A 16,390-nucleotide genomic window follows, 5' to 3' on the forward strand; every position below is an offset into this window, starting at 1 on the left:
CGATTAAAATCGTTGAGTACACGTCGATAATCTCAACGCTGAACAATTTTCTCTGTAAAAAAAAAAAAAAAAAAAGAAAGAGCGACAACAGACATGCAGTAACTCTATGAATATTTATCACTCCCATATCGGAATCTCGATCTATCCATTTCCATTACCGATCTATCTCGCTGCCCGTAGAGAAATATTTTTTCGAAAGTTTCGAATTCCTTGCTAAAATCAAACGACTCTTAAACGACACGTTTGCAAACGAGGTGTTGCAAGACGAGTCGTGGTCGCGGTTTCCAAGAGCCATTAATCAGAGGTGTCGCGCGCTTCGTTATTCGCCGACCCGGTTACCGATCGAGCTCGATTATCGATCGAGCCACGCGCAATCACAGAAAGAAAATATCGGCCGGACGCGGCAATTAATCGGCGCTCGGGATAAACTTTATGTTTCGTTTCATGTAACTTTCTGGTCGATTTATTATGATATACGAGCAACCAGTAGGGAGGGGGAGATAATAAATTCGGTCAAGGGTGGCTTTATTGCCTACGCCATGGAGGAGAACAACAGCGCGGAGGGTGGTGGTGTTTCTCTGTGGAAACATCGACATGAATCGCTTTTGCGAAACAATCGGCCCGCTCGAGAGGAAGAGCCCCAAGTATCGACTAAGTCTTTCTCGAATGGGGAAGGCTCGAAGGGTTTGACGCTGAAGCTTTCGTTGAAAATTTTCAACGGCGAGAATGATTGGAAACGATCGATCTCCAAAACGTGTTGTCGTGTTATTGAAAAACGAAAGAATGTAAAAACACTGGTCGATTAATCATTTCCCTGGCAATCTGACGATAATGGATTACTTTTATTCGAATTTTCCACCTTTATCGACATTTTTGCATTCGTGTTAATCCTTCGGTTTCCAGATCCTTGAATCCTTGGATTTTTAGTCTTTTCTTCAACTCTCGAATTTCTTCAATCTTTCTCGCTTTCTCACAGATAGAAGTGCAACAACAATTTTAAAACGATCTTTCCCGACTTTTAATTTTTTAACTTTTTCAACTTTTTCAACCAAAAAAAGGAAAAAATTAACAGTAAATTTCAATTTCAAATATCGAAACTTTTTTTATTTTACAAAACTATCCGCAGAAATAAATTTGTCGATATTCGTGTATGAATATTTATTTCGCAAATGCGGCGGGCACTTCTTCAAAGTTTCGAATTTATGCATCGTGTTCGTTATCGAGAGGATCCATCCCTCGATACAATGAAGGGCCATTGGAATAATTAAGCCATATTTGGAATCAGATTTTCCCATCGATTCGAAAGGACCCGCGGAGGCCGGCCTTGTGAAACTCTCCTAGAATTCGAAACTTTTCCAAACCTTTCGTGCACAAAACCATCCTCTCCCTTTACAGCGTTTCGTGATTATCGAATGTTTAAAACACAGCCAGCTCGATGGAGATTGTTTAACTGCCCCCAAATTATGCCCGCCTATCGCGTTCCATGCATTTTTCATAGTGCACTTAAGAAATTTGTTAAAAGTAGTTGCAAATGCCGTAACGAATCGTTTTTATCCTCTCCTCTGTAGCCTGGATTAACGAGACTCTTTTAAATCGTTAAAACAAAAATATATATATATTTCTTCTTTCTTCTCTCCATCGCTTATATCAAATTTCTTCAGTCTCAATAAATTGACATCGATATACTCGTCTCATTTTTTTCAAATTTTCTTCACCCAAGAACAAGAAAATCGTACAAACGATACAATACGATGATCGGAAACGAATAATCTCCAATCGTCCTCGATTCCTTTTACAGCCACGTCTTATCCTCGAAACGGAAGAGGATAAACTTTCTTCTCCCCCGAGTCGATTATCCAAGCGAGCCAACTATTTACGATTTTATTACGGTCAAGATCGATCGATCGATTCCGTCATCTGGAAGATCTGTTTCGATCTATGCCAAGTTCGATCGTGACCCAGTGAAAGCCTCATCCTCCTCGTCATTTTCTTTTCTTCGGGATTACGGTGTATCCTTGGACGCCGATTCGAGGGCGTGGACGATAAACGAGGGACCCTTATGGAAAACTGGATGAAAATATGAATCTCCTCCTTCTCTTTCCCTTCTCCAGTTTTGTTCTGTGATTTCCTTTCATTGGTTTCCTCGTTTTTTTTCTTTAGAAATTTGCTCAACTTGCTGGAGCACAGATCAACTCGAGTTTACCGAAAAAAAAAAGCTGAAGCTTTGTGAAGCTTCGTCGGCCGCCTATGCTCGTTAAAAAAATCCGAGAACAATTTCTCTCGAGTAATAATTTTCGCAGCGCACGAACAGGAATCTGGAGGAATTTTTTCTGGAGGAGGATTATCCATTTTCTCGATGCGGGACCCTCCTCGAGTCTTGAGCGACATTGATCCTTGACCCGACTAAGGACACTTGGTAATTCCGCTTTTTTGTCCTGGATTTCATTAGTTTGTGAATGAAGGAAAGGAAGGAGGGGTGGACACATTCGTTACGAAATAGAAAAGTGATCATCAAAAGTGTTCTGTTTTCCCTGCCCTTAAAAACGAAATTCCAGTTTTTAAACTTGATAATTTTCACAGATAATCAAGACAGAACGTGAGACGATTAACTCTTCAAATTATCGAGATATATTGTATAACAACGTCCTCCTTTCTTCTGGAAATGAGATTACACTGCGCTTCCATCTTGGAAATTTGAGAAATGTTGCTCGTTCAGATGCCATCTGATGTAGGGTAAATTATTAATTAGATTATAATCTCTGTCTCTTGGAATTATCAGAGATGCTCGAGAACGGATTAAGGAAACTCATTCTCCGGCAAATTGTTTTGGTTTAATTAAGCAGAATTAAACTCGCTGCGCGACTTAAAACAGTGAGCAAGAAATTCCGAATTAATCGTCCAAGCAAGTTCGCTTATGTTCTGCGATGTACAATTCATCGCATTTTGTCAAATTCTTTAAAACGATATTTAATTATTCACGACCTAATGAAATGTTACACTTTCTCGTCCTCTTCATCCAAGGGAACGAGAATATTTCCATTCGAGGAGGAGAAGAATTTCACGAAACATTTCCATTCAGAGAACTGACAGCAAGACGTAGTAACTTAAATGTATGTACTTTCTCCGTATGATGGAGGGAACATGGAAGAATTTCGAGAGAAGAAAGTTTCCGTGTCGTGTTCCTCGTGAAACTTAATGAAAATTCTGACCTAACATCGCAAGATAGACACAGAGAACGAAATTCCGACCTATCTTTCTCTCTCTCTCTCTCTCTCTGCTCATCGGCGGTGTTTTCCGCGCGCCACGAGAATTCGCATTGTGCCTTTTCGTGCCATTGTTTGTGCGTGCAACGTCAAAGGGAGATAGGTTTTTACGGGTCAACGAGCGGTAGAGATTCGTGACAGAGAGGAAGAAAGGAGGAGAGCGCGGTGAAATGCCACGGCGACTACTTAATGTCAGATGTTATCGTTAAAACAGTAGAACCTTAATGGCCCACCCGACCTTTCTCTGTCAATTCTACTCTCTTGCTTCTTTTTTATCTTATATTTCGTTTCCCGGCCGAATGGAAACTGCTATCTATTTCGTTGAAATTTTAATTTATTTCGAGCTTACAACCCGAGGAGAAGATTGTTCTTTCTTTTTCTCTTTCTTCCTATAATGCGATTCCTCGAGTCATGTTAAAAAGCGTGGTAGACGTAAGAAGGTTTTTAAAATAAAAACTTAATGGTTTCGAGATATATATACATACATATATAGGAAACATTTAAACGATGTTTCTCAGTGCTGAAGTATCGAATTGGATGTTAAGAAAGGAAGAAAAGACTTCTCTCAAAAAGCTTTTCTTCCAACTTTAAAACGTATTAGAATTTTTGACATGAAATGAATTGAATAAAATATAAAAAGGTTTGTGAATCGAGAAGAAAATTTTTCAACGAGAATAATAATAAACAGTTTGGAAGGGCAATTAAAGTCGTAAGACGGATATAAATAAATTTCACGGTGTGCAAAATAATCTAATGCTCGAGATTGAAATGATGAAATTTAATTGACTGTTCAACAAAAACGAGGGGAAACGATTGTAGTAGATTTATGCACTCATTAAGCTCTGTTGGTAACTAGCGTAACGTTGCTATTTGCTAGTTATCACATTTGCTCCGTAAGTGGTATAAATCAACGTGCGATTAAAGGGAGACTATTAGCAGTTTAGTCGTTGCGACAATAGGGGTAAGGGCTTGCAAGACTTTAAGCTTCCAAGTACTTTGCCACACCGCAAACTTATCCATAATTAAACGATGTGGTTGTGTTATACCGCCGCTGCTTCCACTAAGTCTATATGCATTTTAGTCAATAATATCCTATCAAATTGTCGATATATCGATAGTCGTATAATCGATATCAATGGTACAAACAATACGTAACGAGCAGGGAAGAGAGAGGTTAAGTTTGCTCGTTTCACGAGCTTCGATGAGAATCGTTAGACACGCTTCATTTATTATTTTCATATACTTTATATACGAACTCAGTCGATAATCTTTTGTCAAGTATCGATAAACAATGATTAAATAACAAAGAAAAAATAGAGCTCTTTCTTATCATTTTCCTGGTCTATGTACAATTTAGCCAACAATCTCCCATCGGATTGACATTAAACCGATAATGCAACAGGAAAGAGAGATTAAGTTTGCTCGTTCTACTTACGCTTGAAGAGAAATCGCTATTTACACGCGTACAATTGTCGATAGATATCGATTAAACCGAACGCATAATAATATTATCGTAATATTACGCAACGAACGAAAAAGATTAAAAAAGTTAGATTTATTAGTTAACTAACTTCTCTCCCCTCTCTCGTATTGACATTAAACCGAGAAATGTTAACAACGGAACGAATAGGAAAGAAAGGTTAGGTTAGGTGCGCCCCCTTTTCGGTGGAGAATCGTTAGGCACACTTCGTTATCGTTTTCTCGGTCGTTAGACGGCGAATAGAGCGATTTCTAGAGCAAACTTCTCTCCCAGGCGAAACGACAAAAGCGTTAATGGGTTTCTGGGAGGGGGGAAGGGGGAAAGGCGAGCAAGTTTATTTCATTGCCGGGTCATTAGCTGGAGACTCGTTTCGCGACTCGTCGCCTCGCCAAATTCTTGTCGTCGTAAAATTCGCCCCATTGTCCGTTTATCGGTACCATTTTCCAGCGCTGATGGCCTCGCCGACGCATCGGTGCGACGCTTGTTGTCCCGCTGGGTGTCAAAATTCCCAGGAATATTTTTTTAATATTCACGCTTCTCGCCGACCGGGATCAACGCCTCATTTATGCCGCGTCGTGACAACGTACGTGCTCATTCTATTTGCGCGCGTATCCAATCTCGTGACCCATGTCCCTCTGCGGAAGTTTAGCAGACCCCTAATCCATATTAGCCTGTGACAGTTCACTCGGATGGCCCACGTCACCCAACGACCGTGCTCTATGCTATATGCTCTATGACCTAGATTGGATTGTGAAAATTCGATCAAGTGGCCTGCTTTTTCTCGAGTAATTACGTTATATACACTCCGGTGTTCGATAGTTGCTTGCTCATTATTGTATCTATACCTTGTATATCCTAACCTCAAAACTAATAATAACCTCGTTTTGTAACAGCTGAACCGGTATCTTCTCGATAATGAAAAAAAATGAAATACACGATAATGATTGAAATAAAAAAGTTTCGTGATCCACGAAACTATATTGTTCCAGAATTAACACGATCTAAATAAACCTCTCTGATTTCTTCGTATCGATCCCATTGCGAATCGTGATTACGTACATACGTGATAGCACGGTAATCTACAGTGATCCGCGATGACTTAGTACAGTGATTCCACCATCGACCAACGAAAGCTTAGTGTTGCCACTCACGCTAGATGGAAGTTTCTGCCTACATACCTATTTGGTACATCGCGATATCGATCAATTTCCCCTGGTTCGCGCGCCATCGTTAATGCGGAAAGTTATTCGAAGCTATTATTCGTATCAGTTTTGTTAAACCGCAAGCGTATCGGTGAGCATCTTTGAGGGTGTAAACGAGGTTAACATTGGTATACGCAATTACAGATAGCTTCCGTACGTGGGACGTAGCCCTTTGTTCCGTACGTAATCGTACGTGTAATTAATTCTCGACGAGCGTGCGATGAATTATGTCGCGTGCCACGTGTTTTACGGTGTAACGCGTTTCCCGATGTAAGACTTTAATTCGAGTGTCGCGAGCATGGGGGCGCCTCGAGAGGGAGAGAAAAATGGTATCGACTTAACACCATTGTAAATTTACACGCCACTTAGGTGCACGTGCACGAGGCACGTAAACCAACCGTGAAAGTATCGTGCAATCGGGCGCGGTATTCAATCCGCGAAGTAGTAAACGTACTCGTGAAACTTTCAGGAGGGTGTCGTTCGAGATTAATCGTAAATCTATCCATGAAAAAAGTTGTTGTATGTATGTTGTACAAACAATGGTAGTTGGAATTTGGCCGGTTTCGATCGAAAAAGCTATTATTGACGAGTAATCGTGAATTTTCGAGGAGAAATTGGAGAGTACGTGCACGTACGTACGTATTGGAACGATGAAGTTTCGCTTAGTTTTCGCAATTTAATTAGCGACGCTGATAAAAGTGCCGAGTATGGTACGGTTGTTATCGGGGAACGATTCCACGCTTGCGAGCAATAATTTTCATTGATCGACGCCAGTGGAAATGTTAATTTAACATCGAACCTCGTTGCCCCGCAATCGTTCACACGACAATCGACCAATTAAACCCATATTCGTATTTATGCAGTGGAACTTTTGCATTGAACCGGCCGGTGTTGAACGATCGATTCGAATTTCGAGATTTACTCGTGACGATCGCTCATTAGTATTTTATCGTGTTGACATCGATTAGTTCGATTAAATCGAATACACGATCAACATAGTTTTTTTACGAATCGATGTTCGAATTTCGAAATTTAAAGATAAAGATTCCGTATTTTTTTTTTTTTTTAATTATATATTGTAATAAATCGGGAAAATTTTAATTATATCCGCTTTTAAAATTTAATTAAACGTTTAACAAACTTTTCACAAAATGAAGCTGAAACTTCGTACAATCATTTTCTACTATAAAAAAAAAAAAAAAAAAGGCAATCTCGTTTCAAACAAAATAGGAGTGCCACATTCCTCCTATGTAATTAACGAATTTACTACTATAATAAATTGGTTGTTTTCATGAAAATCCTACATGACGCGTACAGGAAAGGGCGGTAAACTCGGTTTTATAGTTTTCCTTTACAATAAAAATAACATCCGCAACGTAACAGCATCGCGTTATTAGAAGTTCCACGAACAACGACTCGAATATCAGAAGATGAGTTTTGAGCCTCGTAATCTTACTTTATTCCCTATCGTTCAGAGCTCTTGCGTTTAATAACACTTTTAACTACCCTCTTTTATATAGCGTTCGAGGACCGTATCACCCTCTATAAAAGGGATATTTTAAACGGATCGTTTCAAAGACGTTTGTCGTATCTTTTAAAATATAAAAGATCAAGTAATATTTACTCACCGAATCTATCTCGCTCGAATATATCCCCCCCCCTTTTTTTTTTTTTAATTTACAAAAATTACTTATTTCTCAACAGACAGATGATAAGATTTTTGCTTTAAGGTAAGTTGAATCTATTACTGGCTAACAATTGTATCTTTATCTTTTCTTCGATTCCATTTATCGTTGTTATAAAAAATATTATTATCTCGGTAAAAAAAAAGAAAAAGCCAATTCACCGCGATTCACAACTTTTTCACTCTTCAACGACAATTTTCCTTCGAGATACATTTTTCCCCCTTTTTTCGGAAGAAATTAAAAGGAAACTTGTGCAAAAATCTGGACTAGCTTTTAATATCTGAACCGTTTACTGGCAACTATTTTATTGGGAATGTTCGTTCGCAAGCATCGAAGGCAAGTTTCTCCGGAATTTTCGTGGAAACCGGCGAGCTTTGCCGCTGTCGCGGTCAGATTTACAGATTTATCCGGGCGAGCTTCCCTCAGCTCGTGGAAATTTTATTTGTCGTGGGCAAATAAGATCGAATTGTTCGTCGATTTCCCGCGTCCTCCTCGAGGAAACGTCGCAGAAAGTCGGCAGCCTGATCCGGGATTCCTCGCATTCGTGGATAATTATTTTTCCAATTAGACAGGGCGTGTGCACTAAGGATCATAATTAAGGTGAAACGAGGAGTCGAAATTCGATTGCGCGGGAGATTGAATGGATTTTCGAGATATCCACCGGTATAGAAATATTTTGAAACGGATTTTTATTTTCTTTAACCGATAAATATATTAATGGAAATACACCAAATCAACGATTTTCGAAACATTGAGCTTTTAATTCTCGTTTTTAATCTTATTTCAAATTTCGAAATTTTCCTCTTTTTTTTTCGATATTATCGGATAATTAATAATAAAAATGCGTTCCACGTATTATATTTCAACGAATCGTTTGAATAAATTTCGTGCCCGATGCTCGTACGGCCGATTTCAATCTCATCAAAATGTGAAATCCGCAGAGCGAAGCACAAATTTCACAAAACCAAAAAATTTCACCCTCCACGTTCCTCGTATATAATTGCTCTCGACGCGTATATATTTATACGCATTGTACTCGCAACGATATTGAAGGGAATCGGCATAAATTTGAGTGGAAGTGAAAAAAAGAAAAGAGCATTCTATCGAACGAATCTTCGTTGGAAATCGTCCACGTGCCGCGCAAAAACCGACGAAAAAGGACACGTACCCTAATACATCATATTTTATCCAAGAATATATTCCCCGCCGCCAATACCGAATCGCTATTGGAATTCGTGATAAATGGTCGAAACACCTCGAGCGACATCGAATGAAATAAATAAATAACCGAACGAAAAAAAAAAAAAAAAAAGGAGGGGAAAAAATGAATCGATAACCACGGTTACTCCACGGAGATCGCGATTGAATTTCATTCCCGCGATCGCTTTACTATCCGACTTTACTCGTCCCTGAAATTACTCCACCAAGTCTAACCAAGATCACTGTAACTCACCGCGCAAACGTCTTTCCTAATATCCATCCATTTCCTTCGACGAAAGAGTGAAATTTAAATCGACAACGAAACGATAATCTATAATTTTTTCCCATATACTTTTCTTGGATTTCGTTATTTTTCTTCGTTAGAAATCTTGATCCTAACAGTGTCTCCTATAACCGCCAATAATTATATAAGAGAACAAAAATTGTGCGTAAAGCAAAATGGAAGAGGACACGTTTCGATGATGGGCGTTCAGAATTCACGATCTCGATTCCGCGAGTATTATTCCGCGAGGAATGGGGGTTTACGGTTTGACTGGTCATTTCGAACAAACGAAAGGTTAGAAATAAAATATTACGTCACTTATTGGCGAACAGTGTCCTGCGTAATCGCCCCATTTTGAGGTTTCTCGTGAGAGCAATATACTATTCGTATCCTTGCTCGCTCCTATAACGATAAAAATATCGATTTAACGAGACGAAATGGTGACGTTGCTCGTTCGATCGAAATAATTTGCTTGGGATAAAGCGTCCCAGTTCCAGAATTTAGGATCGAAGAGATTGATCGAAGATAGATCCAGCGAGATTTCTAGATAAGTAAAGTTTTTCACTCACACAGTTCTCGTCCACGTAGAAAGTCGACTGTCCATATTTCCTCGTTCCCACCACTTGGTCCAAGAGGGTGAATTCTCACGCGACGGTCTAAATGGAAACAGTGGGAGCAAGAATCCGTGTAATGAAATTCCCCGCCGCTCTTCGCTCCTTGTCATTTATTACTCGCTAATGACTGGCCGTTTCATTTGTTTGAGCGGATGAGGGCGGTGGTAATTGTATAACGGTTCACGGAGCGGATGGGAAATGGCACGATGAGCGATACAATACCGAATGTATACATATCTGTGAAAGGGATGGAATCTCGCAAGAATGGCGCATTTTGATTAATAGTTTAACCGTTTGTGGATATCTTACTATTCAAATTTCTCCCCGTTGATATCTATTTACTACGTCGTTTGATAGAGAAAATTATTATAGGTATTTTTTCGAAAAAAAAGTGATTCTTCTTCGATTGTATATTATATTCGTTTTATTCTATTTCTCTCTTTTCGAGTTTCGAAAAGTTTTTAATAAATGCTTCGCCTTTTTTTTTTTTAATTAAAATAGTATATTAATATTAATCAATCTGTATTTTCAAAAACATTTTTCAATTTTTTTTTTTTTTGATCAAACAAATGCTTGATATGTTGGATATATTAATACCAATTAACCTCACTTTTGCGCAATCCTTTTACTATGTATAATCTGGAATTGTTATAATGAATAAAAAATTTTTTCCAATTAATATCGATCATTTGTTGCATATTATTTATTGCAGTTCCACGATTTAAAAAATTGAACAGACATATATTTTTATAAACTTGAAACTAAAAGGTAATAAATTGATTTTTCTCTTTTAAACAAACTATAAATCATTTTGCAACATTTAAATTTACAATTTATTCTTTGGAATCGTATTTTCAAAACATGATATTGATCTAACACGAAATATCAATAGTTGTAAATTCATAAGCTTAACCTTATGAAATAGGGACAACTTTTCTCGAACAATTTCTCTCCGAGGGAAAAAGACGATGACTCAACAACTGGTTGGTCCGCATGCGACTGCAATTTGTATGGGTTACGTTGGTTGCACATAGGTCTCCCTTTTCAATTCACCCAACGTTGGTCGCATTTCAAACAGCGGTAAGGGAGGATGTTCCTTCGAAAAGCAGAAGTTACTTTATTCTCTTCCTATCCGTTTTTCCCGATATATAAACAAGATTTATGCGTTTTATTTTCCGATAGGCGTCTCTCCAGATATTAAATTTTCCCAAGCGATGTTGTTTCAAATGTGTCTGTGACAATGCGTTACACATCGTATAATAGATCGTATAATAGTTATTTCTAAAACAAAATTGTGTCGAGAAAGACACGAAGAGGAGTAACGTCGGTGATAAAAAGAAAAAAAAAAAAAAGAAAAGAATTGACGCACGATACGATATCGATAAAAAAATTCTCGTAAAAAAAAAAAATGTTTCGTGATATTTTTGAAAAGTGAGCCCTTCTTCTCCTCCTCCCCTATGAAATCTCGATATGTTGAAATTCTAGGTTGGAATTCTGTACATGAGTGCGTAATCTATTATAAAACAAAAAAAAAAAAAAAAAAAAAAATAGTCGCCCACGTATTTCGTTTCCTGTTTTCCTTTTTTTTTTTTTTTTTTTATTCGGTTTCGATGAATATCGGTCCAAAAGGAAAATGATACACGTGAAAAATATATCTTGTAAACGGACGGACTTCACGCTGCAACTTGCTTTATTGATTTGAACTCTTTTATCGTAAGAATCTTATTTTATTTTAAATTTTTCACCGTGCAATTATTCGTTAATGAATTTTTCTATTTGATTTCTCTCTCTCTCTCTCTCTCTCTCTCTTTTTCGTAAGAATATGTAATGAGGGAAGAAAAATTTGTGTCACGTTTATTCTGTTATCGATTGGATTAACCTTTCAAAATTTCATTCTTCAGAAAATTTAAAACATTTTCCAGTTTTCGAAGATTGTTTTTTTATTTATATAATAAAATAGTTTGGTTTTTGTTTAGGGGAAAATTCGTGAAAGAATGTGACGCATCGATCCAAGAATTAATAAATGTATAAACTGATATTGTCTTCGAAACACATGCGGACAAATGTTTCGTATATACGGATATTATTCTAGCCCCGAGTGAACTCTGGAGAAGAATATTTCGCGTCGAAATGTCAATCGCAAAAGAGAGAGAAAAAGAGGAAAAAAAAATTTCACCCAATTTAAATCCAATTTATTCGTTCCCGGTCATTAAATATTCGTTAAATATTCATATGTAGAATTATTTGTTGATGCAAAATTTCTAGTTGAATCTACTGCCCATTTTCCAATAATTTGAAGTAAATCCATTTATTTATACAAATTTATTTCGTATGCATGAAAGACATGAAATGAAATCAAAAGAGACCACAGAGACACGAATCGATAAAGCCATATTGTAAACAAACGAGTAAAAAATGAACGAATAAACTAAAAGAAATGTAAAAAAAAAAAAAAGGGGTAAGCAAACGAATTGAAAACAAAACCGTAAAAAACTGGCTTGTTTCAATATTTCTGCTTGCGCAAAATGTGTATTCCATCGACATATACAGGTGGACATCGAGAACTGCGTATCTTATTTTTCACTCAGGGATTCGTTCGATATTGAATTACCATTGGTGTTTTTATAAAACGCTTTGCGAATATGTGCGCGCCAATCCATACACTGGATTATTTTACTAAATATATTTTTATATGATCCTATGTTATACACTTTTCGTAAATATATCGTATCTATAAATATCGTAAAGAAGATTTTTACGATCTAAAAGAATTATCCATCCAATATCATTCGTTATGAACTCTGAATAGAATTTTTAAAAGTACGAAGTGAATTGAAAAGGACTATGGGAAAAAAGACGATATCAAAATATTCCCCCCTCGAGATCGTTCAACTTTTTATCCACTTTTTTTTTAATACTGGAGAAAGAAAAGTGATATTCTGGATAACGAAGTTTTTTATTATTCCACGCGATATAATTAAACAGTCCCTTCTGGATATTATTCTCGAATCCTTTGAAATTAAGAAACTTAACTGCAATCTTGTTTTATATCCTCTTCTGTATAAAAAGATTTCATAAATTGTAAAGACATTTACATATACATATTTTTGAGATTAAAAATTAACAATTTCTAGGAATACAAATTTTTCGTCCTCGATATATTAGGGGAATATAATCTGAAAGAAAGTGACACGTTCGCAAAAACGTTCACATCACTGTTTAGATAACTTTTTACACGTTTCATTTCGGGATAAAATCCCGTGAAAGATGAAAGATTTATCCTGTCTCCTGATCCACTATCTTTTGTTTCTTTCTATTCTTCTTATTCTGAAAAATATCTCTGCCAGAGGGTATTCTGATTATTATACCCGCCAAAACGGTATTCTTTCTCACTCCTTTCCTTTCATCCTTTTTTCTTCTTCTTCTTCTTCTTCTTTTTTTTTTTTTTTTTTTAATACAGTATGAAAAATTCAGAGACTCGCGCGACACTTTATCAGAGACGCGCACAATTTTTCGTGCAAAGTTCTCGGACTCGTTCGTGCGAAAATTCATTAATACTCTCCCCCAGAATATCGACGGTTAATTTGCACGCGTAAGATGAACAAGAAATAAATATGGAGAACACGGATGTTTCTTCTTTGAAAATCGCTGATGTTTCTCCCCAATCTTTTCAAATTACTTGGCCCAATTCGTGTGATATATTCTGGCCTGAATTTTTCCTGAAAGCTGAAAAATAGGTGCCAGAATTTTTGGAATCCCACACGTCGCGAAATCATATGAGAAAATTTTTATCCAATTAACAACGAAACAACGATGGACGTGATTTCAGATAGAAGAGTATTGGAATCGTTCGCCCTTTTTTTACTTTTCTACTTGGAATTATTCATATTCCATATTTTGCTATGCATCTCGAAGCGCGCCACTCTTTCTGAGTACACGTGTGAATGGGAAATGGCAAAAATGTGAACAGTGGAAATTTTTCACCGTTGAAAAATGCGCGCTCGGGCGACTTGATTTATAGGAAAGCGCGCAGGCACGGACAGCGACTAAAACGCCTCCTTGATCTTCGATTAATTTATCGGCGAATCTGACGCGATCGTTTTTCTCTCCTCTGAAAAATCGGTGCAACCTCTTTAACAAAGTTTTATGTACTCCAGTTTCACCACTTCGTTTCCCCCTAATAGAGAATACCTTCCCTACTTTTCTTCCAATTTCTTCCTCCTCCCCTTTCATACACATTTTTTATTCTCCTTTCAACCCCCTTCACAACATAATCCAACGTATCCTCGAATTGTTCTTTCTCGACGGACAGCTAGACTCCGCTCTCCCCCATCGTCGCTCGATTTTATTTCAAATTATTCAAATTAGATTCGAATTCAATTTTAAGATTAAATATAATTTAAATTTTCGAATTTTCATCTATTAACAATAAATATACATATATCGATTCAAAAAATCGAATCCAAAAAAAAATTGGATGTATTTTTAGATCGTAATAATAACACGATTACTTGGATCTATTTGGATATCGTTTCAAAATGATCATCGCTGGTTACGCGTTTCCACGAATATCGATTATACGCATGGACGTTATCGCTCGAAATATCTGCACACTCCACATAATACCAGTTCCAGACGAGGCCAATATCGAATCGTTATGCAGCCAAATCATTAACAGCTTCCTTCTTCGCTCGCCGCGAAGAGAATCTCGTGTTTAAAATCACGAAAAATTGGAAAGGATTCCTTGTATCTTGTAGGTCGAATAAGACACTGGCTCCATTCCTGTTCCATTCGTTTTCCAGCAAATTACACACCCGACATACAACATCCCGATGATTACACCTTCCTGAATAGTTCAGTTTCTCTTGGGCGATACCCAAGACTCGTCCAGGTGGGCCAATTTTTCGCGAAACAACAGATCGATCGAGGAGAAATCGGTGTCAAGACTGCTGCGGACGAGTCGAGGAGTGGATAAGCGAATAAAAAAAAAAAAAAAAGGAAAGAAAGGGTTGAATAAAGGAAGAATGCTTTCGGCCAGATCGAGATAACGAAGGCCCTCGAGAGGGACGATCGATAACCTCGTAAAACCGGTCGATTGCTCTGTGACCCAGTTACAGAAAATCCCCCTCGAATTTATTTTTCGACCCCGGGATCGTCTCACGGGGGATCTCTCGTCGAAACCCTTTAATTACTAAACAATTTGTATGCAATCTCCTCCTCCTCTTGTTAACTCGTCGTACAACACTCGACGACATTCCATCACGTCGTCGACCCAATTTTCATTTTCTCAAATATATATATACACACACACACCAAATATATCGTTCTTCCTGTTCGCCCGGTCACACACGACCCTTTTCCACTCCCGCCTCGACTTCGACTCGAACGCTCCCGCGTTCTACTTTTGCCTCGTTGGGTGAACAGCGGCGATTTCTTCTTTTTCTTTTCTTTTTTTCCATAAGAGAGATAGGAGGAATGTATGTGGAGGGGGATGTAGGAGTCTTACTAGGAGAAAGCTGTCCCGGTTGATTTATCGTGTCGTGAAAGATTGGAGAATAAAGATCATATGTATTCTTTTTAAGATCACGCGTGATCGAATCAATGTTGTTCCTTGGGGATCGATAAAAGAGAGGGGAAATAAAGATGGAGTAAAAGCTTGTTTTTGCAGAATTATGATTTGAACGATGACACGCATATTATAGAAAGAATTAATGGGTTGCAGGTGCGTTCGAGGTCGTTGACCCAGCTGGACGCTCTGGGCAGCAAAATGCTGGACACGGGGGAGCACCATCTGGGGGGTGGTCCCTCGCAACAGCAATCCCATCACCTTCACCACCATTATCAACCTCAACAACAATTGCAACACCCCCAAAATGTGGAGAGTAATCCTCGTTTCCTTGCGCCCACCGCGCCTTCCGTCGAGGGATCGCGTCAGAATCGCAGGCACAAACTGTCTCGGTCACAGGTTGGTGGATCTTTGAGATTAAATATATGTGTATGTGTGTGTATTCGTTATACGACGAGGCTGAAGGTATTTATGCAAATTCAACCGCGTATATGGAATAAAAAGGGAAACAAGGTTTGGAATACTTCGTTTTAAATACTCTTGTCTTTCTACATTTCGTTTGCATTTTGTACATTTTTATTCAAATTTTCTGTCTACCCCAAATTTTCCCCAACTTTCGTAGTTTGCGTTTTAATTGTCTCTGTATCGGGCAAAGTTTAAAATATTTCGAGACGATGAGTGAATTAATAATAAAATACACGCGAAGCTAACTAATGTTAAATTTTAAAGTTTTATTTATCGACTTAAAAGAAGCTTGGAGAATAGAAAATGAGACTATGGGAAATCAATTTTGTTACGGGTTATTTATTATTTAATATGTATTAATTTAAATCAAATTTTATAATCATCAATGATTGCACTTTCATTGCAAAATCCATATTATATATATATATATATATATCGATTTCTAATTAAGGTACCATTTGTTTGAATTCGAGGAACCGAATAATCTACCCTTGACGATCATAAAACATGCACACCTCTTGTACATAATATATCTAATATATAATACATTATATGGAGATACCGCATCTGCACAATAGAAAGTTACAAATATTTAATGACGTGGATTTAGTAAACACAAAAAGCTATTAATC

The 16,390-nt window shown here is 37.6% G+C and overlaps 1 protein-coding gene across 19 annotated transcripts in view; it reads left to right on the top strand.

The window, feature by feature from the left end:
• Positions 1-16,390, top strand: part of LOC100870220 (pleckstrin homology domain-containing family G member 5) — an 86,941-nt gene that overhangs the window by 50,731 nt on the left and 19,820 nt on the right. For all 19 annotated transcript variants that reach the window (XR_015292022.1, XR_015292010.1, XR_015292012.1 and 16 more), the window contains one exon: positions 15,450-15,692. Coding sequence is in view for 2 of the 19 variants with exons in the window: in XM_086907952.1 (XP_086764078.1) it covers positions 15,450-15,692 (243 nt within the window). In the remaining 17 variants the exon portion in view is untranslated. The remainder of the gene's footprint in view (positions 1-15,449; positions 15,693-16,390) is intronic.

The sequence above is a fragment of the Apis florea genome, unplaced genomic scaffold (genome assembly GCF_048593485.1).
Source record: "Apis florea isolate Af1SG1 unplaced genomic scaffold, ASM4859348v1 contig_3034_pilon, whole genome shotgun sequence".
NCBI classification, from domain to species: domain Eukaryota; kingdom Metazoa; phylum Arthropoda; class Insecta; order Hymenoptera; family Apidae; genus Apis; species Apis florea.